Below are 24,365 nucleotides of genomic sequence, written 5' to 3' on the forward strand. Positions count from 1 at the left end.
AGGTGATCTGGCTACTAATTTGCTTTCTCTGAGAAATTCCTGCTCTTCTTGTGACGAGTTATGCTCGTACCTACCCCTCTTCATGTACTAGTAAAATACCTAATTAAATGAAGAGAAGAAATGCCAAAATACTAAAACATGGAAAAACAGATTTGTTTATTTATTAATGGTTAATTTATTAATTATTAATTATTAAGCCGGCCCTGTATCTGGTTAGCAATGTTTGTCTATAGTTCTAACTTCTTCTTGGCCGCTTCGTAAATTAGGTACTTTTTTCTACAAATTAATCGCAGATTAATTACTTTTATCTAAAAATTTTTTTACACTTCGCAAGCGATAATTAAGGTCCCCTCTCAAATGCTCAACCATGGTTCGCAGCAAATAAACTTAGACTAAATGACACCAAAACTCAAAATTTATTCATTTCATCTAATCCATTCGATGCTCATGTGGAAAAAAATACTGTAAAATTGCTGGGCATGACAATTGACAACACACTGACTTGGTATAACCATATTGACCATCTCATAAGGAAAACTTTTGGTAGGGGAGCCCAAGCGGGGATTTTTGCAGTAACTCGAGCGCGTCAGATTATCATATGGGGAGAACCCTGGTACCCTGTAGATGGACCTCTACCATATATTGGCTCTAAACACAGGGGCTTTCGTTAAGGGGGGGCCGAAAAAAAATCTATCCTTAGAAATACTCGAAATCGTCAGATTAAGATAAGGTAAGTTAAGTACATGCAAAACAGTGTATATTTCAAAAATCTGACGATTTGGGCGGGGCGTAAAGAAATGGGTGAGTCACAAAATTTCGCAAGAAAAAAGCGAATATTTCGCGAAATGAACGATAGATCTAAAAACTAAAAAATACGTGCTCAACATTTGTCAAAAATCTATCGAATGATACCAAACACGACTGCCCACGGAGAGGGGTGGGGGTAAATTTAAAATTTTAAATACGAATCACGCGATATTTCGCGAAATGAACATCAGATCGAAAACCTGAAAAATACACTTATTCATTATGTTTGAAAAATCTATCGAGTGGCACCAAACACGAACCCCCACGGATGTGGGGTGGGGGGTTACTTTAAAATTTTAAATAGGAGCCTCCATTTTTTATTGCAGATTCGGATTCCTTACATAAAAATAAGTAACTTTTATTTGAAACATTTTTTCGGTTTATGGATAGATGGCGCTATAATCGGAAAAAACGATTATTGGAAATGGAAAATTAAATTAAAAATGGAAAGTCCCCACTAAAATGGAAAAAATTACTTAACTTTTTTTGGTTTTAGAACCTACTTTTCACAACCCAATAGATCCCCAAAGCGCTCGAGTGACTGCACATTTAGCATACTTTTCTCCCCTACTATTTTAAGTACTTTATTTTTACTTAGACAACTAAAACTTGTTATAAGTGTTGATACCTTAAGAACAATTTATTTTTCTCTTTTACATTCGTTTTTCAGCTATGGCGTTATTTTGTGGGGAAACTCTTGCAATGCACTAACAATATTTAAATTGCAAAAAAAAGCAATTAGAATAATTGCAAAAGTTGGTTACTTGGAATCTTGCAAACCATTATTTATTAAATATAAAATAATGCCCTTGCCAACACTATGGCTATACAATAAATGTTCTCGTGGAAACATACAAAACTGCAGATACTTTAGTTAAACAGTCTGACTTGCATAATTACAGCACAAGAGGTGCAAATAATATCAGAACACTCAAATAACGTTTGAGTAAATCACAAAAAACTCATTTGATTTTAACATATAATGTCCTACCTACCTATGGATTTTAAAAATCTTACAATCAATAAATTTAAAGTCATTCTGAAAAAATATCTACTGAGATTTGCTTTTTACTCTGTTAGTGAATATTTTGATCATTTTAAAGCAGTATCATGGACATATGAATATTTTACTCACTATGTTTTCCGATGTCTTATTTTGTAAATGTGCGTGAATGTATTTATATTTCTATATGTTATATTGTATATAGGTACACCGCATTATCTCATGTATTTTATATATATCAAATTGACTTGCTACAGTTCAAAAAATTTTTTTGTAAACGTAGTCAATATAAATTTTTGAATCTTTATTAAGAAAGATTATGCAACTGTGCATGCTAACGCGATATTTTCAAGATATAATGTGCCCTAGATGAAAAATTAGAACGTGTTCTATTTTTTCTGCTATTTTGATACAATTTGTTTTCAAAATTCATGTGGACTCAAAAGGACATCGCACACATCTTGTGGAAAATATAATGTCACTCAAATGAAATAAAATTTAGATGAATAGATTGGTTTCGAAATTACAATAATTTCATATCATTGCGCCAACTCTGAATTTTAATTAACAACGTCGTAAATTTTAATTAAAGTTTATCGAAATCACATTTTTCTAAGGCCAGGTCTTTTCACCTCCGAATAACTATTTATTAGGAAGTTTATCCGGCAGATACATGTAAATCTGTCAAATAAACCTCTGAATAACTTTTATTCGGAGGTGAAAAGACCGGGCCTAAGTGAGACATAATGTGTACAAAATATCAAAAAAATATACAAGGTGGTTCTAAAAGTTATGGATCCAGAAAGATCCCATGGGCAAAATCGATATAACACCTTAATTGTAACTCAGTTATAAAAATCGGTGGAGCAATAATAAATGTTCTATATCTAGAACCGCCTTAGTGACCTCTATTCACCATTCAAGTATTTCCGTTTCCCAATGAAACACCCTGTTTAATATTGATGTAAAGCTACTCATCTTTGGTCATAGCCCCGGCAATAGAGGTCCCATTTATAACCAGTGTATTTCGTGTACTAACGACTGTGTTCTTTATCTAAGTAAAATAAATAATATTTTGTGTAATACATAATTATGGATAATCAAATAGAACTCTTTAAAATTGTCTTCTTCCTGTTATAGCCCCACATATCTATAAATCGGCCCTGTAATTGACAGCTTGGCAATGTTGCCACACGACGGCCATGCTCTGGTTGCATATTTTGAGTTGCCGTAAACAAAGTTATATGATCGACACCATTTTTAACTAATAGGACAGGGTACTGAAAGAAGAAGATAATATTGAAGTGAAGTTTCCTGTTTCCTCTTTTTTTTTATTCAGTGATTTGTTCACTTTGTTTTTGTATATTTTGTAATGTTATTTGTTGTTAATTTGTTCGTTGTGATCTTCAGATCGTGTGGTGCTGTGCTGTGATTTTGCTTTTGGCATGTAAACATAAAACTGAAATTGTACATAAAATTAAATTTAATAACATGGAAATAAAACAAGAAGGTAGTGAGAAAAGTTGTAAAATGGAAATAGATAATAATGACACGTGTGTTGGTCTTTTGGATACGTTCAAAATTGAGATCAAGGAAGAACCCAAGACAGAACCTGCATACCACACATTTGTTGATTTAGATTTAAACAAATTCCCCCTAAAAACTGAAGTAGAACAAGATGAATATAAATTTTCACCACTTGAAGAAAAGCCAACAAAAAACGAAGAAAGTAAGTAAATAAAACTGATTAATACAATAAACAAATTGTATGCTGAGGAAATTTATTATCAACTTAGGTTTACATACAAGTACAGTAGAACCCGATTATCCGTGCTCCTTGGGACTGGAGATGGCACGGATAATTGAAAAGCATGGATAATCCCAACATGTATTTCTTATGTATAATACACATGTACGTATACACATACCTATACACATATACCTCGTCCAATTTACTTACCGTTGCACGTCATCCGCTCCATAGCCTGTGACACGATACCAACACAAAATATCTAGGCGGTAGGTGTGTTCCCCTTTAGAATCATTTTGATTCTAAAAAAGAACACACCCACCGCCTAAATATTTCGTGTTGGTATCATGTCACAGGCTATGGCGCGGATGACGTGCAACGGTAAGTAAATTGGACGAGGTATACACATGTACCTACCATAAAAAGATAACAGAAAAAATATATCTTTCATTATGAGTCTTTCTCGTCATTTAGAGTTCCCGTCAAGTGATTTATGATGACGCTATTTTGATAAAACCTCAAAAATGCAACTTGAGTAATAGAAAATCATAGCACGGATAATCCGCACCCAGGTAATCGGGGTACTACTGTACTACTTGTAGGTAGTAGATTTCAAATATTTGATAAATTAACTGTACAGACTGAATAGGTGTAACTCATATAAAAGTACAACAAAAACCTTCTTTTCTTAAACACTTAATCTTTTTACTTTCTAGACCTCTTTTTCACATTCTTAACCTGTCATTAAAGACAGGGATGTTCCCAGCCTACTGGAAAACTAGCTTTATTACCCCAATACTAAAATCTGGAGATAAATCTCAAGTGAACAATTATCGTCCGATAAGTATTCTGAGTTGTATTCCCAAAGTTTTTGACAGTCTTGTTTGTGACTATTTGTCAGCAAGTTTAAAAGGCTGTTTTATCAACCAGCAATTTGGATTTCTCTCTAGTCGCTCCACTGAACTTAATTTGAATTTCTTGAAGGTGGCTTCCAGGTTCATGCTGTATACACAGACTTTACAAAGGCGTTTGACCGGGTAAATCACAAGATTTTAATCAATAAATTGAGAGGTCTGGGTATACAAAATGAACTTTTAGAATGGTTGTTATCCTACCTATCTGAAAGAATACAAAGGAAAAGAATACAAGGATAAGTAAGGTTATGTACATCAAAACAACAAAAATTTTGGTCTCATTTTTGAAGTAACTTTTTGCAAGTTTTAAAAGGTTTAATAAATCCAAAAACTGCTGTAGTAGTGCCCAAAAGTAACATATTCCACCTAAAAGTATTATCAAAGTGCCAGCTGTGATATTTTTCAAAGGGCAGTGACCTTCAAACAACGCTGATGCCCAAATCAGGTTTTGACCCAAAATTTTGATTTTTATAACATTTCTTTTATCTCAGATAAAAGACCTCAGATAAAAGACCTAGGTGTTGTGCTCGATTCCAGCTTATCCTACATCCCCCATATCTCATCTATTGCCTCAAAATCACTTCAACTTTTAGGGTTTATCAAACGTTGTGCTAAAGACTTTCTCAATATCCCATCCATAAAAATATTGTATTGTTCACTTGTTAGACCTCACCTAAATTACTGTTCATGTGTTTGGTCTCCACAGTATAACACCCATGTTCAAGCTATTGAGAGAGTTTAGCACAAGTTCTTAAGATTTGTTGCATTTAAACAAAACCAGAGGGTTGATGAAATCAACTATTCTAATATGGAAAAGTCTCTCAACATAACCTCTCTCCAAATCGGACTCATGCATAAGGATCTCACAATGTTTTATAGCATACTAACTCCAATAATTTTGGTCAACTCTTGGAGATAATTAGCCTCCAGATTCCCAGTAGACAAACAAGGCTAAATCAACCCTTTTACGTTAGACCCCATCACACAAACTATGGACACAACTCCTTCATGTCTAGAACACCTAGATTTGCTGACCAATATTCAGAAAGTTTAAACTGTTATAGTTTTCCAAAAGAATTTAAAGCTCAGCTTAAAAACTGTGTGTGATAACTTAATGTCCTTGTGTTCTGTACATTTTTGGTTAATGTTTGTTATTTAGTGTTCCTAGTTTGTATGATTAAAATATTTAATGCAACGCACTCAACTTAAATTTATAAATATCTTTAAACGCAGCCAAGGTATTAAATCTAGAGCAGTGATACTCAACCTGCAGCCCGCGGGCCGCATGCGGCCCTCTAGAGTATTTTATGAGGCCCTGTGATCAAATTATTTGTCAAATTTCACGTGTTTTTCAAATTATTTGATAGTGTTTGAGGCGTGTTTGGGCGTGAGGCAGAACATTTAATGACTTTAATTTTAAATTATATTGACATTTTTAAGAACTCTGATTAAAAAGCAAAATGTTATTAACTTTTAATAATAAATTATTAAAGTTAATGAACAAATACTCATTTTAAAAATAATCATTACTTATTTACTACATTGCAACGACCCATTTAGTAATCACAAGAAAAATTCAGGTCCGTATTATCAAAAAAAAATTATAATAATTGTGACTTTGAAACAACACCCTGTATCTTAAAATTTTCAAAATTCGTCTGCACATTTGAAAAGAGCACAAAAAGCTAAGTTTAATTGCTCGCTTCAATTTTTTGCGCAAATAATTTAATGACATTAATTTTGAAATTACATATATCGAAATTTTTCTTTTGAAAGTTCGAGTTCTTAAAAATTTCGACATAATTTCAAAATTAAAATCATTGAATTGTCTGCGCAAAAAATGGAGGCTCCATTAAAGCTCTTTTCAATTGTGCAAACTGGTTTTGAAAATTTCAACATACGGGATGTTGATTCGAGGTCACAATCGATTTGAAATTTTGTTTACTCTGGACCTGGATTTTTCCTGTCGTTAGTAGTTGGGTGATTTGGGTTCTAAATGTGACATATGTGTACCAAATGTCAAAAAAATATACAAGGTGGTTCTAAAGTTATGGGCAAAATCGATAAAACACCCTGTAACTCGGTTATAAAGTCGGTGGAGCAATAAATTTAGTATGTCTAGAACCGCCTCATTTACCTCTATTCACCATTCAAGTATTTCCGTTTCCCAATGAAACACCCTGTATACTACTTCAACTTGATTGCGGCCCGCAAGCTGTGGCAATAGCTACTATGTGGCCCACGAAAGAAAAAGGTTGAGTATCGCTGATCTAGAGCAATAGGGAACTTGCACATTTTTTTATTACATAATAATGTTCAGTTTTGTTTAAAAATGAGATTTCCAAAATTTCACGCTTCAAAAACTCATAATTACTTAGAAATACAAATTTAAAGTCTTCTGCGGTATATTAGTCCCGTTTTAGTGACAAAGAAAACACTCTCAGAATATAGGAAAAAATACAGACATGCTATACATAAGGCAAAGATTAAATCTAATGATGATTTTATATTAAACTCTAACAACCGTCAACAGGCTATGTGGTCCCTAATAAACTCAAGATGTAAGAATTTACCAATAAAAAATTCATCACTCAATGCAAATAGTTTTAATGATTTCTTCTGTGGTATTGCTGAAAATGTAATAAATACACTTAATCATACTGACCAATCATTCAATACATACCTTAGTTTTATACCACATGCTCCTTCATTCGCCTCTAATCATTGCTCCTTCAGATTTGAGCCAACAAATTTGGAGGAAGTTGTAAAAGCAATTGAAGAATTAAAAAATAGCCATAGCAAGGACCCGGATGGAATGAACACAAAAATAATCAAGGCAATTAAACACAACATTAGCTTACCTTTAACTAAACTAATAAACTACTCAATTTCATCCTGCATTTTTCCTTCAGTGTTTAAAACTGCGAAAGTCATACCTCTCTTTAAACGTAAAGGTTCGGCTGATGATCATAATAACTTTCGTCCAATTTCTCTTTTGCCAATTCTTTCCAAAGTGTTTGAGAGAATCCTAAAGAAGCAGATCAATGACTATTTTGAATCTAATCGGCTTTTTGCAGTGCAGCAATTTGGATTTAGAAAAAACAAAACAACAACACTTGCTATCGATCATTTTACAGGCAGTATTTTGGAAGGATTTGAAAACTTTCTTGATACCCTTGCCTCGTTCCTTGATCTTACTAAAGCTTTTGATTGTGTCACTCATAGTATTCTTCTTAAAAAATTACATGCCTATAATTTTCATTTTTAACTATTTAGAATGGGAAATAAGCCACAATATTATTAAAAAATGATTTTTATTAACGTTTCGACGCCCAAATCGGGTGCCGTTGTCAAAATACAAAATACTATTGACAACGGCACCCGATTTGGGCGTCGAAACGTTAATAAAAATCATTTTTTAATAATATTGTGGCTTATTTCCCATTCTAAATAGTTAAAATTGTAAAAATGCCACAAGAAAATAGCTTCAGAACAACATTATAATTTTCATCCTATGTCTATTCAATTGATTGAGTCTTATCTATCAGATAGATTTCAATATGTGTTTTTTAACCAGCTTAAATCTGATAAAAAACCTTTGATGTATGGAGTGCCTCAAGGGTCAGTTCTAGGTCCAATATTATTTCTCATTTATATAAATGACTTGGGATTTTCACAAGAGGGCCCGGTAAGCACAGTCCTATTTGCTGATGATACTACATGCTATCAAAGTTACCACCCTTCCCAAATCAGTGATATTGATCTTGAGACCACAGAGAGCAATTTGTTCCAATGGTTTTTGGCAAATCGTCTCTCTCTCAATAACTCAAAATCACAAACAGTGAACTTTACCCTAAGACATAACACCATTACACATCCCATTTTAACAGATTGTTCACAGGAAGCTAAATTTCTTGGTGTTTATCTTGATCAGGGACTCACTTGGGAACGGCACATACTGAAACTTTCCCAAAAGCTCTCAAGCCAACTCTTTTTATTTAGAAACCTATCTAAGGTTACCTCCCTTCAAACCCTTCTTACATCATATCACAGCAACTTTCACTCACGACTAACTTACGCAATCCTTTCCTGGGGACACTCTTGCCATATAGATAAGGTGTTTGGTCAGCAGAGAAAGTGTATTCGCATAATCACAGGTCAGGGTTATCGGGACGATTGTAGGCAGTCTTTCAGAAACCTGAGGATTCTCACACTACCTTCTGTGTACATTATGCAGTGCCTGTTGTATGTTCATCAAAATGTAGATCTGTATAAAACACAACAGCATACTTATCAGACTAGAAATCATGATGCCCTTGTACCAGACTTCAGTCGACTTGAGAGGACCAGAAATGGAACCAGATACCTAGCATTGAAATTTTATAACTGTATACCAATATCTATTAAAAGTCTTGATTTTAACCAATTTAAGAGACAAATTAAAAATTATCTTCTGATGGGTGCTTTCTACTCATTTGAGGAGTACTTCAGATCTAAATTTTGTTTTGTCCTGTAATTTAATTAGTGTTTAGTTTTTAAATTTTAGTAATAGGTTTTTTTACTGAAGTACTGTCAACTTTTAATGTAATTTTAGACAATTTTAATTATTGCTGACCTGTAAAAGTACATTTGTACATTATTACCAATAAATACTCTACTCTAGTCTACTCTATAAAATAGTTCAAACGACACGTGACGTCACATAGTTTTATTATATAGTTATGATTATGGTTATATTTAGGTATATTCTTCTTCTCCTTCTTTAGTTTATTGGCCTCCACCTACTTGGGTATTTGGCCAGCTCATCGTCGCGGAATAAGGGAAAAATATTTATATTCTAATGACATTTATCGTATGTATTAATAAATTAAGGGTCCGTCGAGATTAACATGTATTTATTTTCAAAAAATTATTTATGATTGAATATTTTCACGGCACACCTAATAAAATTTCACGTAATTTTTGTTGCAATTAATGTTTGGCTTAAAGAACTACGAATAACTTACAAATTATAGCAGTTGGGTATAGGGAATGCTTAATAAATAAAAAAGGACTATAAAATATCATTTTATTACAATGCAAAGATACAGGGTGTTCCATTTAAGAAAACTCAGAAAATACTCATTCTGAGTTTCGACAAACCCTGTATACTAAAATTAAACATTTCGCTATATAATTAATTTCTAGTGATAATAGGCTATACTAGAAATCACTTGAACATAAATGGAGTTTTTGATATCAAATCAGTACAATTCTACAGAGTGTGAAGTTTGCTACAAAATTTATAAAAAAACCGTAATTATCTTTTACACTACCTTGTATAATATTACAAAATCTCATATTTTAAGAGAGAAGACATCTAGCAGAATCCAAATATGTAAAAATATACAGGGTGTTCCATTTAAAAAAACAAAGTTACAGTCAACTTCCGGTATAACCGGAAGTAGCAAAGAGACCAAAATATTTTCATTAAATAGTTCATAGCTTTGAACCCCTGTAATCCAATTTTCATGATTCTCTTACCTTTAGTTCTTGAGATATTTCTAATGGGCCCTTTATCTGCATCACCCTGTATATAGTGTGCTGGAATAAGTGTTACCCCTCCATATTAACTTATTTAAAAAAAATAAAATTAACATGAAGTAAAACTCCCTAGTGTAGTTGGTATATTTAATAAAAATTATAAAAATTTTTAAAAATCCAAACGGATTACGTTCAAAACGTTTTCGGACTTATCAGTCCATCATCAGTGAACTCTCTGTCCTTGCTAAATAGCCACAATGCCAAACACTGGTCAAGATGTATGTTCTAACTACATGGTGAAATCTGATCTACGATCGTAGATCAGATTTCACCATGTAGTTAGAACATACATCTTGACTACGATCGTAGATCAGATTTCACCATGTAGTTAGAACATACATCTTGACCAGTGTTTGGCATTGTGGCTATTTAGCAAGGACAGAGAGTTCACTGATGATGGACTGATAAGTCCGAAAACGTTTTGAACGTAATCCGTTTGGATTTTTAAAAATTTTTATAATTTTTATTAAATATACCAACTACACTAGGGAGTTTTACTTCATGTTAATTTTATTTAACTAGATGGTATACAGCCAACCTTCGGGTATTATCCCGTTTTATTTATTTTTTTTTTTTTATTAACTTATTTATTTTTAGAATATAAGCAAATCCCTCTTCAGGTGACAGTCATAACTTTGATTTTTTTAAATGGGTAAGTACAACATGTGACACCTCATTTAAAAGCTTTTGAAATGCTGATTACAAAAATGTATAATACTTTAATACTTTTTGAGACCCTAGGCGCAAAATTTCGGTTGAATATATATTTATTTTTCTTAACCCATTAACCGCCAAGCGCCAAGCAAATAAATACTGTAATAATATGTAATATATTTGATTAACTAGAGTAAATCATTCGTAAAAAAATTGTTTTACACTTTGATAATGGCAGGTGTCACAACAAAATGGTTCGTTTTCTAATTTTTGGCGGGACCGAGATATAAAAATTGAAATACACAATATTATTTTTTGTGAAAAGTCTCAAAACATTTAGAGTGTAAATGGACCTTGCATTTTTGATAAACAAAAATAGTATGGTTAGAACATTGCCTACACCTTGTTCAGCTTCTTTGTCAAAAACGAAGTCGAATGGCCCTCTATCTTTTTTAGAAATTATTTTAGATATTTCCAGATTACACATTCCAATCCTGTATCTGGCACTGTGCAAGTTGCATAAATTCGACAAATCGACATATTGTCTACAACACTACACAACCTCCCTTATGTAGCCCCCTCCCCCAGCCCTAGATTATTACAAAACTGAATACCAGAATACCCGTTTTTCTAAAGGTATGTATCCACTATGTTCTTAATATTAGACCACCGATGCACTGCTGCACGGTCGTTGGCGCACTGTTGCACGGTCCGGGAGCGCCAACCATCCACTATGTTCACGAATCTCTTGCGCTCCGCGCTCCCTCCAACTGCTCCCATCGATACGGCATGCGCTCCTCTACATATAAACCGCCGAGGCGAAGCGCGCACTGTTGCACAGTCCGGGAGCGCCAACCATCCACTATGTTCACAAACCTCTTGCGCTCCACGCTCCCTGCAACTGCTCCCATCGAGGCGGCATGCGCTCCTCTACATATAAACCGCCACCTATTGGACCGTTGAGGCGGAGCGCACACTGTTGCACGGTCCGAGAGCGCCAACCATGCACTACAGTATTTCTCATGATCATCTTTCAGTGCGTCACAGTTTTTCGATTTCTTTCTAACGCATTAAATTGTATGTGACAGAAAAAAAGGCACGTCGGTGATTACATTTTGTCGGTGACATTTTTATAACATTTATTCTAGTTGTCGATAGATGGCGCCATAATAAAAAAATAATTTTTTTTTAATTAGATAATAATATTACAAATACAATCTGTATAATTTATGACTATACAAATCAAAGAAAATACCATTTTATAAATGCAAGAAACACTTTTGATTTGTTTTTATTCCAAATTGAAAATAAAATGTGACAACTGTCAGATTTAACTAAAATGTCATGTTAGAATAAATGGGTGCGTTCGGACGACCATAGCGGCTGGCTGCCAGCAGAAATCGGCTGAGTGGTTGCATCCAGCCGTGATAGGGAAAGCTTAGTAAATCTCTCAGCGGCTGACTTCCAGCGGTGACGTCTGACAGCTACTGCTGGCTCAGCTGTCCAGCCGCTGTGGTCGTCCGAACGCACCCAGTGTCATAAATGTGTATTATCACGGACTTACCCTTTTTCCTATCATTTGTTACGCACTGAAAAATGATCATGAGAAATACTGTATGTTCACGAACCTCTTGCGCTCCGCGCTCCCTGCCACTGCTCCAATCGATACGGTATGCGCTCCCTAAGCCCGACCGCACATCAAAGAAACATGAAACGTAAATTACGTTTCATGGAAATAAACCACTGCTAAACAAATATACGTCCGGCCATTTATGAAACTCTCCGAAAATAAAAATGTGTCATGAGCATGAATCACACTCGTTTCATTGGTAGGTGGACGTTGAGATTTGTTTAGCAGTGTTTTAGTTTCATGAAACATGTTTTTCGTTTCATGTTTTTCGTTTCATGTTTCTTTGGTGTGCGGCTTGGCTTAGGCATCAAAGAAACATGAAACGTAAATCACGTTTCATGGAAATAAAACACTGCTAAACAAATATACGTCCGGCCATTTATGAAACTCCGAAAATAAAAATGTGTCATGAGCATGAATCACACTCGTTCCATTGGTAGGCGGACTTTGAGATTTGTTTAGCAGTATTTTATTTTCATGAAACATGTTTTATGTTTCATGTTTCTTTGGTGTGCGGCTTGCCTTACATATAAACCGCCACAGATTGGAGCGTAGAGGCAGAGTGCGCACAGTTGCACAATCCGGGAGCGCCAAACGTGTCCACTATGTGGAGCAGTTGCAGGAGCTCGGAGCGCAAGCATAGTGGATATGTGCTTTTACACATAATAAAGAAATATCCCAACAAATTACTGCCTGTGCATCACCTTGATTATAAGTCGACAGGATTAAAGTCGACTTCCGCCAATGGTTCGTTATCGAACCATTATTTTCAAACACGAGATTTGATGACACAGAATTTTTTTTTTGTATTTGGGTCATTCCATTTCAAATCACTCAATTTTGGAGCAAAAAAAAATTTGGACCTCCGATTTGTCTGAAAATTGGTATATAGCTTCTGCGGGACGTAAAAATAAGATATTTAAGGTCAAAAAATCTTCTTCTTCTTTTTTTCTCAAAATGTTATTTTATGCGATTTTACAGTGATTTGGTGTTTATTTATACAAATTTGCATTTTCTATCGTAAAGTATCAATGGAAAACATAATATTTTAATAGAAGGGACTCAAAAATGTCATTATATGGCATTATAACAAGTTACTTTAATTCAAAACAAGCTTTTGATCACTTTTTATAGTGTAGAAAACGTTAAAACACCGTTTTTTACATTTTTCTGCATTCCCAAAATACATCATAATCGATTTGGCTGAAAATTTGCCCACAGATAGACAAAACATAGGACTTTAAGTGGTGAGAAGGATTTGAATTATATTACAATACCAAAAAAGTTACATGCAATATTATAGTCAAAAATATAGGCGTCTACTGTAAGTACAATTAACTCGAAAATATCGAACTCACGACAAAAAATGTTAAAAAAGAAATTGTAATAATTGTAAATACGATTTATTGGGAACAATTTCAGTTCCTACCATTTTTGTCGAAAAGTTATAAATGGCGGAGATATTGAGCAAAACAGGTTCTCCTTTAAAATCAAGATGGCGGCTAACGTAACGGAGGAATTCATTCGTGATTTTAAATTTAGGCTACTATTGACTCCCCTAAAGATAAAAAAAATTAAATTTTGGGCAGCTCGGCATTCAAGGTCAAATGCTATCCCGACTGGACTAATATATACTTTTGAGTCTGATATTACTGCATGTAACTTTTTTGGTATTGTAATATAATTCAAATCCTTCTAACCACTTAAAGTCCTATCTTTTGGCTATCTGTGGGCAAATTTTAAGCCAAATCGATGATGATGTATTTTGGGAATGGAGGAAAATGTAGAAAACGGTATTTTAACGTTTTTTACACTATAAAATTTGATTAAAAACTTGTTTTGATTCAAAATAACTTGTTATAATGCCATATATTGACATTTTTGAGTCCTTTCGATTAAAATATTATGTTTTTCATTGATACTTTACGACAGAAAATGCAAATTTGTTTAAATAAACACCAAATCACTGTAAAACCGCATAAAATAACATTTTGAGAAAAAAAGAAGAAGATTTTTTGACCTTAAATATCTTATTTTTACGTCCCGCAGAAGCTATATACCAATTTTCAGACAAATCGGAGATCCAAAAATTTTTGCCTGAGTGATTTGACATGGAATGTACCATTTTCATAACAATTGATATTAGCCCAATAAATGACCGTTTTGTAGTGCAATTTTCAGGGGCATGAAATTTGGATTTAGGTTCTACTTCAAAGTTGAATTTGTGCCGTTGGTTGCTTTTACTTGGGGGGGGGGGGTGAAAACGCGTGTTTAAAATAAGCTTGGAAATGGATAAATTGACAGATTATAAGCAACTTTCGTTCTATAAGGCTTTTTAAATAAGTCAATACTTTTCGAGTTATTCGCGATTGAAAATGTTGATTTTTCGACAAAAAACCACGTTTTCAGACCGTTTTCGCAAATAACTCAAAAAGTAAATATTTTATCGAAAAAAATATTCTTAGCAAAAGTGTAGCATATAAAAAAACGAAAAAAATGGTATATCAGTAAAGTCTATAAATTAAGTAAAAGCAAAGTTGTAGCTCATGAAAAATACGTTCTTATTCGTCTAATTACAAATCGAATAATTCAAGGCGAAATCACCGAAAAATTACGCACTTTTCGGGAAAAGCTTTTTAACATTTTTAAAGTGTCTAAAAAAAGCTTTATACTTGTTTTTTACAAAAGTTTCTAGCATTAAAAATACACCAGTTACACTGAAAAAAAAGTTGGCCCCTTTTTTTGGTAAAAAAAATCGTGAAAACCTCCCTCTATTTAGCACACTAAATAAAATTAATCGTTGCCGCTTTACCATTTATTTTAACTGTATGTGTATTGTTTATATATGTAATTTTTATTGGTTTGAAGGGCTTATTTAAAAAAAATGGTTTTATAGTAAAAAAAAAATTCTAAAAATTTTTGAAAAATTTCGTTTTTTCAAAATAACTTAAAAGTATTAGTGATAAAAAAAATCTAAAGAGTAAAAAATATAGGTTTTGCCATTATAAATATGCTAGTTTCATTTTGTTTTTCCGTAAGACAAAAATTGGTTAAGATATGGCTGTTCAAAATTTGCATACACTCGTGATTAGTTAGATGCCGTTCAAGCTTTTTCAACTATCACCCTTTCAAAAATAAGCACTTTAAACCGGTGAGACTGACAGATCATATAAAAAATAGATTATTAAGTAAATTGTTTGTAAAGCGATAGCGATTAATTTCATTTGGGGAGCTATAGACGGGGAGATTTTCATGATTTTTTTCCAAAAAAAAAGGGCCAACTTTATTTTGAGCGTAACTCGCTTATTTTTAATGCTAGAAACTTTTATAAACAGTTAAAATAAAGCTTTTTATAAATACTTTAAAAAAGTTTGAATGGGTTTTTCCCGAAAGGTGCTTAATTTTTCGGTTATTTCACCTTGAAATATTCGATTTGAAATTTGAAGTGGAAAACGTTATTCTATCCAACATCAATCCTTTCTCTATAAAGTAAGTCATCAAATTTTGTAACATTTGGATTGTTTTTTACTATTTGTATATTGTAGCCTAGCATCTGATGATGTACATGACTATGTACGAAATATAATGCATTGGTTTAAATGAGAACACGTTAATGGTCTTCTTTTTTCCCTATTTAACTGCACACCCAATTATATTAGCAATTTAGTGCCTAACTGGTCAGTTGTGATCACAAATTATATATATATATATATATATATATATATATATATATATATATATATATATATATATATATTTATATTATATATATATATATATATATATATATATATATATATATATATATATATATACAGTGCTAGTCAAAAGTCCGTACCCCCCCTCGTATCTTTTGAACGATTATTCCTATAATAGTGAAATTTGAAAGGAGGAAATAAACGGACGTAAGCTTCTTAACTAGTAATGACAGGTGACGTAATAGTGACAGATGACGTTACAGAGCCACTGTGACCGATAATTTTAAATGGGACCTTATGGCAAGTGATACCTCGCTTGAAAGGTATTGAAAATACCTATTCAGTCATACTAATTTTGTTTGAGTTTAAGCTAATTTTGATGAATAAATGAAATAAATATAAAATTGTAGTTTCGCATTTAATTAATAAAAATTCAAAATTCCGCCTATGATTACTTGTCAAACAGGTTGACGTTGACGTTAATGGTCTTCTTTTTTCCCTATTTAACTGCACACCCAATTATATTAGCAATTTAGTGCCTAACTGGTCAGTTGTGATCACAAATTATATATATATATATATATATATATATATATATATATATATTTATATTATATATATATATATATATATATATATATATATATATATATATATATATATATATATATATATATATATATATATATATATATATATATATATATATATATATATATATATATATATATACAGTGCTAGTCAAAAGTCCGTACCCCCCCTCGTATCTTTTGAACGATTATTCCTATAATAGTGAAATTTGAAAGGAGGAAATAAACGGACGTAAGCTTCTTAACTAGTAATGACAGGTGACGTAATAGTGACAGATGACGTTACAGAGCCACTGTGACCGATAATTTTAAATGGGACCTTATGGCAAGTGATACCTCGCTTGAAAGGTATTGAAAATACCTATTCAGTCATACTAATTTTGTTTGAGTTTAAGCTAATTTTGATGAATAAATGAAATAAATATAAAATTGTAGTTTCGCATTTAATTAATAAAAATTCAAAATTCCGCCTATGATTACTTGTCAAACAGGTTGACGTTGACGTAAAAACTACTAGAGAATTAATAAACGTCAACTTTTTTGACAAAAAATCCATAGGCGGACATTTGAATTTTTATTAATTAAATTCGAAACTACAATATTATATTTATTTAATTTATTCACCACAATAAAAATCAACCTAAACCCAAAAAAATTAGTATGACTGAATAGGTATTTTCATTACCTTTCAAACGAGGTATCACTTGCCATAAGGTTCTATTTAAAATTATCGGTCACAGTGGCCCTATAACATCATCTGTCACTATTATGTCACCTGTCATAACTAGTTAAGAAGCTTACGTCCGTTTATTGACTCCCTCCAAATTTCACTATTATAGGTATAATCGTTCAAAAGATACGAGGGGGGGTACGGACTTTTGACTAGCACTGTATATATATATATACAGTGCGTCCATAAAGTAACGAATAAATTCGTTATTTCGTAAACCGGCGACTTTGAGGAAAAATCCCGAAAGAGGTAGATTTTTATTTTTAAATTACGATTTTTTGAAATATATATCATACCAGTGACGTCATCCGTCTGGGCGTGATGACGTAATCGATGATTTTTTTAAATGAGAATAGGGGTCATGTGATAGCTCATTTGAAAGGGTATTCAATTCTCTATTCACTAATGTAAACATTAACATAATTATTTATACAGGGTGTTCAAAAAAATTTTTTTTAATTAAAATAATTGAAACAAAAAGAAGAATGAATGTAATTTATTTAATTAAAAATGCGTTTTACTACTGCCAGAAAAAAAGAAAAAAATTATTTGACAAATAAACATTGATTTTTGCTTAAACGAAATGTTCAAACTTACAAGAGGTATCTAGGTGGCAGCTTTAACAATGAATTTAAGCGAAAAACAATATTTATTTGTCAAATAAACATTTTCTTCCTGTTTTCTGACAACATTAAAACGTATATTGATTTAGATAAATTACACACATTCTTCTTTTTGTCTCAATTATTTTAATAAAAAAATGTTTTTTTGTACACCTTGTATAAATAATTATATTAATGATTATATTATGGAATAGAGAATTGAATACCCTTTCAAATGAGCTATCACATGACTCCTATTCTCATTTAAAAAAATTATCGATTACGTCATCACGCCCAGATGGATGACGTCACTAGTATGATATATATGCCAAAAAATCGGAAATTAGAAATAAAAATCGACCTGTGTCGGGATTTTTCCTTAAATTCGCCGGTTTACGAAATAATGAATTTATGCGTTACTTTATGGACGCACTGTATATATATATATATATATATATATATATATATATATATATATATATATATATATATATATATATATATATAGTGGTTTGAAGTTTCAGCAATTCGGTCATGTGAAATAAAAATCTATTTGTTATTTCTCAATATTTCGTCACACTTTTGTGACTTCTTTAGGAGAAAACTGTAAATTTATTAAGATTAGAAATTAACAAAAGGTAAATATTTAATTACTTACAACTATAAGAGTATTAATTTAGATTTTTTTTGAACATATCGTAAGGGACATTGACTTAATTTTGATTTTGACATTTATTATTTCGGAGTTATGGTAACTGCAATAAATTTTATTTTCATAGAATATTGTCTGATATTTAAAATTCTTTTTTTAATAATGAATAGGTCAAAGTAAACCAAAGAAAATACACACACCGGCAAAATTAGCCGAACACGTTAAAAATGGGACATGTTTGATGTCTCGTATTTCATAAACCAGTGGTCCGATTTGAGTGATTCTTTTAGTATGTTATAGCCTTATTATTTAAGAATATCGTTGTAATAATATTGATGCTAGACAGGTAAGTACCATTTTATACCGGGTGTACCAATCATACTGTGTTTTTTTCTTAAAGTTTGGAACACCCTGTGGAATATTCTAGCATATGTAAAATATTAGAATTAATACTCGATTGTAGACTTAGGCTTGCTTAATATTTTCCTTTTCGATTCATTTACTTATGTGAGATGATAAAAAAGTTATGTTTGTTAACAACTATCCATGTTTTTCATCAATAAATCCTCATAGTAGGGGAGGAAAGTATACTAAATTTGCAGTTACTCGAGCGTTATGGGGACCTATTGGATTGTGAAGAGTATGTGCTAAAATCAGAAAAGGGTTAAGTTAAGTTTTCCATAAAGTGGGGGACTTTTTATTTTTTAATTTAATTTTTTATTTGAAACAACATTTTACTCCGATTATAGCGCTATCTATCCATAATTCGAAAAAATATGTCGAATAAAATTTGCTTATTTTTACGTAAAGAATCCAAATCTGCAATAAAAATTGGGGGCTCCTATTTAAGATTTTAAATTAAATCCCCCACCCCACCTCCGTGGGGGCTCGTGACACCCCACGGAGAGGGGTGGGGGTAAATTAAAAATTATAAATACGAACCCTGCCATATTTTGCGAAATGAACATCAGATCGTAAAACTGCAAAATACACCTATTCAATATTTTTCAAAAAGCTACCGAATGGCACCAAACACGACCCCCCACGGAGGTGGGGTGGGGGGTTACATTAAAATATTAAATAGGAGCCCCAATTTTTATTGCAGATTTGGATCCTTGACGTAAAAATGAGCAACTTTTATTCGCAACATTTTTCCTATTATGGATAAATGGCGCTATAATCGGAAAAAACGATTGGTGGAAATGGAAAATTAAATTGAAAAATGGAGAGTCCCACACTTTACGGAAAACTTAACTTTTTTTGGTTGTAGCACCCACTCTTCACAATCCACTCCAGGTCACAAGAACGCTCGAGTAATTGCAAATTTAGCATACTTTTCTCCCCTACTATGAGGATTTATTAATAAAAAACATGGTTAGTGGTTAAAGCACATAACTTTTTTATTTTCCAACATAAGCAAATGAATCAAAAAAGAAAATGTTAAGAAAGCATAATTCTACAATCGAGTTTTAATTTTAATATTTTGTATATGCTGGAATATTCCACAGGGTGTTCCGAACTTTAAGAGAAAAACACAGTATGCTTGTTCCACCCGGTATAAAATGACATTTACCTGTCTAGCAACAATATTATTACACCGATATTCTTAAATAATGAGGCTATAACATACTAAAAGAATCACTCAAATCGGACCACTGGTTTATGAAATACGAGACATCAAACATGTCCCATTTTTAACGTGTTCGGCTAATTTTGCCGGTGTGTGTATTAACGGAATTTTAAGGTGGAAAAGTATGATTAATAGTAGAAAAATTTTAGAAAGGGACTAGAGTATATTAAATTGATCTATAAAATGTAAGTGATGGTACATAGTGAGTTAGTATAAGTATATAAGTTAGTATAAGCATATCTAAAAATATCAGCCTTATACTAACTCACTATGTACCATCACTTACATTTTATAGACCAATTTAATATACTCTAGTCCCTTTCTAAAATTTTTCTACTATTAATCATACTTTTCCACCTTAAAATTCCGTTAATATTTTCTTTGGTTTACTTTGACCTATTCATTATTAAAAAAAGAATTTTAAATATCAGACAATATTCTATGAAAATAAAATTTATTGCAGTTACCATAACTCCGAAATAATAAATGTCAAAATCAAAATTAAGTCAATGTCCCTTACGATATGTTCAAAAAAAATCTAAATTAATACTCTTATAGTTGTAAGTAATTAAATATTTAGCTTTTGTTAATTTCTAATCTTAATAAATTTACAGTTTTCTCCTGAAGAAGTCACAAAAGTGTGACGAAATATTGAGAAATAACAAATAGACTTTTATTTCACATGACCGAATTGCTGAAACTTCAAACCACTGTAACACAGTACGGTCGAAAATATTTGTACAAATAAATAAATAAATATATATATATATATATATATATATATATATATATATATATATATAAAAAGAATAATTTTGGGGAATGCAGTCAATGTGTTTTGGGCTGATTAGAAGTGAAACACTTTGAACTTTTGTCGAGCTTTCGGACAATTTATTTCCTTTATCAAGACAATCTAAAAATACAAATGTTTAAATTTAGATGAAAACTAGAAAAATAAAAACTTACATAAATAAAAACAGTCACTACATATTAATAATTATATATATATATATATATATATATATATATATATATATATATATATACAAAATATGCATAAGATGGAATGCTGTTTGGCTATACCATACTGATGACGACTAATAAGTCAGAAACACGTGTCTGTGGTTGCATTCCATCTTATGCATATTTTGTATTTTCATTGTTGCGAGCCATGCCGATATCTATTAACTCGCGTTAACCTCTCCTTGTTATATATATATATATATATATATATATATATATATATATATATATATATATATATATATATATATATATATATTTGAAAAACAAAAAAACAAAATGTAAATCTTTAAAACACACTCAGTGATCAAAAGATCTAAGTTATTGGTTTACCGACCAAACGTAACTAAATCAAACAAATGAAATAGAGAATGTGGAAAAATCCCCTTACGAACAATTCACACATCCACCATTTCAGGTTGGAAAAAATTTCTTGAATAGAATCAAAGATCCAAACACCTGTTCTTAGAAATGTGTTTCGCCCTCTTCAACCTCTCTGGGCTTATCAATAAAGATGAGAGGTTGAATATCTTTAGACACATTCCATCAAAAAACAACATTCGAGACCCAAACATAGCAGGAGCGTATATCTACGCCGCATAATCTGACCATGAATTGTTCGTAAGGGGATTTTTCCACATTCTCTATTTCATTTGTTTGATTTAGTTACGTTTGGTCGGTAAACCAATAACTTAGATCTTTTGATCACTGAGTGTGTTTCAAAGATTTACATCTTTTGTTTTTTTGTTTTTCAAACATATATTTTACTTATAGTAATTAGGGAATTAAAACGTGAGGCTGTCATGGTCAGATTATGCGGCGTAGATATACGCTCCTGCTATGTTTGGGTCTCGAATGTTGTTTTTTGATGGAATGTGTCTAAAGATATTCAACCTCTCATCTTTATTGATAAGCCCAGAGAGGTTGAAGAGGGCGAAACACATTTCTAAGAACAGGTGTTTGGATCTTTGATTCTATTCAAGAAAATTTTTCCCAACCTGAAATGGTGGATGTGTGAATTGTTCGTAAGGGGATTTTTCCACATTCTCTATTTCATTTGTTTGATATATATATATATATATATATATATATATATATATATATATATATATATATATATATACCAACAAATGAAATAGAGAATGTGGAAAAATCCCCTTACGAATTCTGCATGCCCCAAAACCTAAGATTCAATCATCAGATATCAAATTTTCTCAATATTATACGAGGTATGTCAAAAAATATGAATTTCGGTAAAGGGTAAAGTACCTTTATTTCCCTCAATATCGAAAATTCTTATGATAAAAAGTTGTTTGGAATTTAAAATTAAGATCAAATATGCAATTACATGCTTCTAGTTGAAAAAAATTTTTTTTCTCAAATTTATGGATACCCAACGTTTTTAATTATTGCAAATATGATAACTCGTTTATTATTCATTTTACAAAAAAAAGTTATTCTTCATAAAAAGCTTTGCAGGGTCTAAAATCTAAAAAGACACAACCATGATATATCAACTTTTATTAATTTTATACGAGGTGCGTCAAAAAATATGAAATTCGCTCAAGATTATAGTACCTTTATATTTCACAATATTTCAAATAGAAGGATGTAATTGCATATTGAAACATAGTTTTTAATTCTAAACAACTTTTTTAATAACCGTTTTCAATATTGTAAAAAATAAAGGTACTTTACTCTTGAGTGAAATTCAAATTTTTTGACATACCTCGTATAAAATTAATAAAATGTGATACCTGATGGTTGCATCTTCGGTCTTAGGACATACAGAGCTTTTTATAAAGAATACCTTTTTTTCGTAAAAGTAATAATAAAAGAGTTATCGTATGTGTGATAAATAAAAACGAAGTTAGTGTCAATAAATTTGAGAAAAAATTGGAAAATATTTTTTCCAATTAGAAGCATGTAATTGCATATTTGATCTTAGTTTTTGTTTCCAAACAACTTTTCATAATAAGAATTTTCGATATTGAGAGAAATAAAGGTACTTTACTCTTGAACGAAGTTCATATTTTTTGACATACCTCGTATAATATTGACAAAATTTGATATCTGATGATTGAATCTTAGGTTTTAGAGCTTGCAGAACTTTTTATAAAGAATAACTTTTTTTCGTAAAATGAATAACAAAAAAGTTTCCCATATGTTTCCAACTTAAGTAGACACGCTGTATATATATATATATATATATATATATATATATATATATATATATATATATATATATATATATATCCGGTTTCCATTCCAGTTCTATATATATAAAAAAGGAGCACTCGTAAGTGTAGGGTTTTATCGGTCAAGTGGGTGAAAAAAGAGACAAAGAATTCGGCTACTTCATCTATTTATTGAAGACGTTTCGTCTACTGCTCAGTAGACATCATTAGTTCATCTACAAAAAGAGTGTTATAAGAAACAACATCCAAAGGAGAGGTAAAAAAGCACTAGCGTTACCTTAAAAAGACATGTAGCAAAAGATAAGTTGTACATAGTAAAAAATCTTATCCATGAACCAATGCAATGTAAAAGTATATAACATTTAAATGTATAGTTAATATTTAAAAACTTTAATACAGCTAAAGACAAGACCATGTGGTAACAGTCACGTATAAAAAACAAGTGAAAGAAAGCCGGCTTGCTTTTTTAATGTCAAGGATGAACCAAGAAAAAACCAGATTCACACTTCCAGAATTAGTAGTATTTAAGCATACTTCATTTTAACTTTAGGTAACATCATTTCAGGATTTGAATGCTAATGTGCAAAATTGAAAATTTAAAGTTTAATAGTTACCAGCAGGTCGATCTGAGCCCAACAGGCACACAAAAGCAAATGGAGTTTGAAAGGATGAACCAAGAAAAAACCAGATTCACACTTCCAGAATTAGTAGTATTTAAGCATACTTCATTTTAACTTTAGGTAACATCATTTCAGGATTTGAATGCTAATGTGCAAAATTGAAAATTTAAAGTTTAATAGTTACCAGCAGGTCGATCTGAGCCCAACAGGCACACAAAAGCAAATGGAGTTTGAAATATCAGGTCTAAACTGACATCTCGCCAAGAGGCTGGCAACCTTGA

At 31.7% G+C, this 24,365-nt stretch overlaps 1 protein-coding gene across 1 annotated transcript in view; it reads left to right on the forward strand.

Annotated features, from left to right (window-relative positions):
- Positions 1-3,301: 3,301 nt before the first annotated feature.
- LOC126885520 (zinc finger protein 85-like) overlaps positions 3,302-24,365 on the forward strand; it is a 63,629-nt gene continuing 42,565 nt past the window's right edge. The window contains exon 1 of the mRNA XM_050652101.1: positions 3,302-3,539. Coding sequence (XP_050508058.1) covers positions 3,302-3,539 — 238 coding nt within the window. The remainder of the gene's footprint in view (positions 3,540-24,365) is intronic.

Source organism: Diabrotica virgifera, chromosome 5, assembly GCF_917563875.1.
Source record: "Diabrotica virgifera virgifera chromosome 5, PGI_DIABVI_V3a".
NCBI classification, from domain to species: domain Eukaryota; kingdom Metazoa; phylum Arthropoda; class Insecta; order Coleoptera; family Chrysomelidae; genus Diabrotica; species Diabrotica virgifera.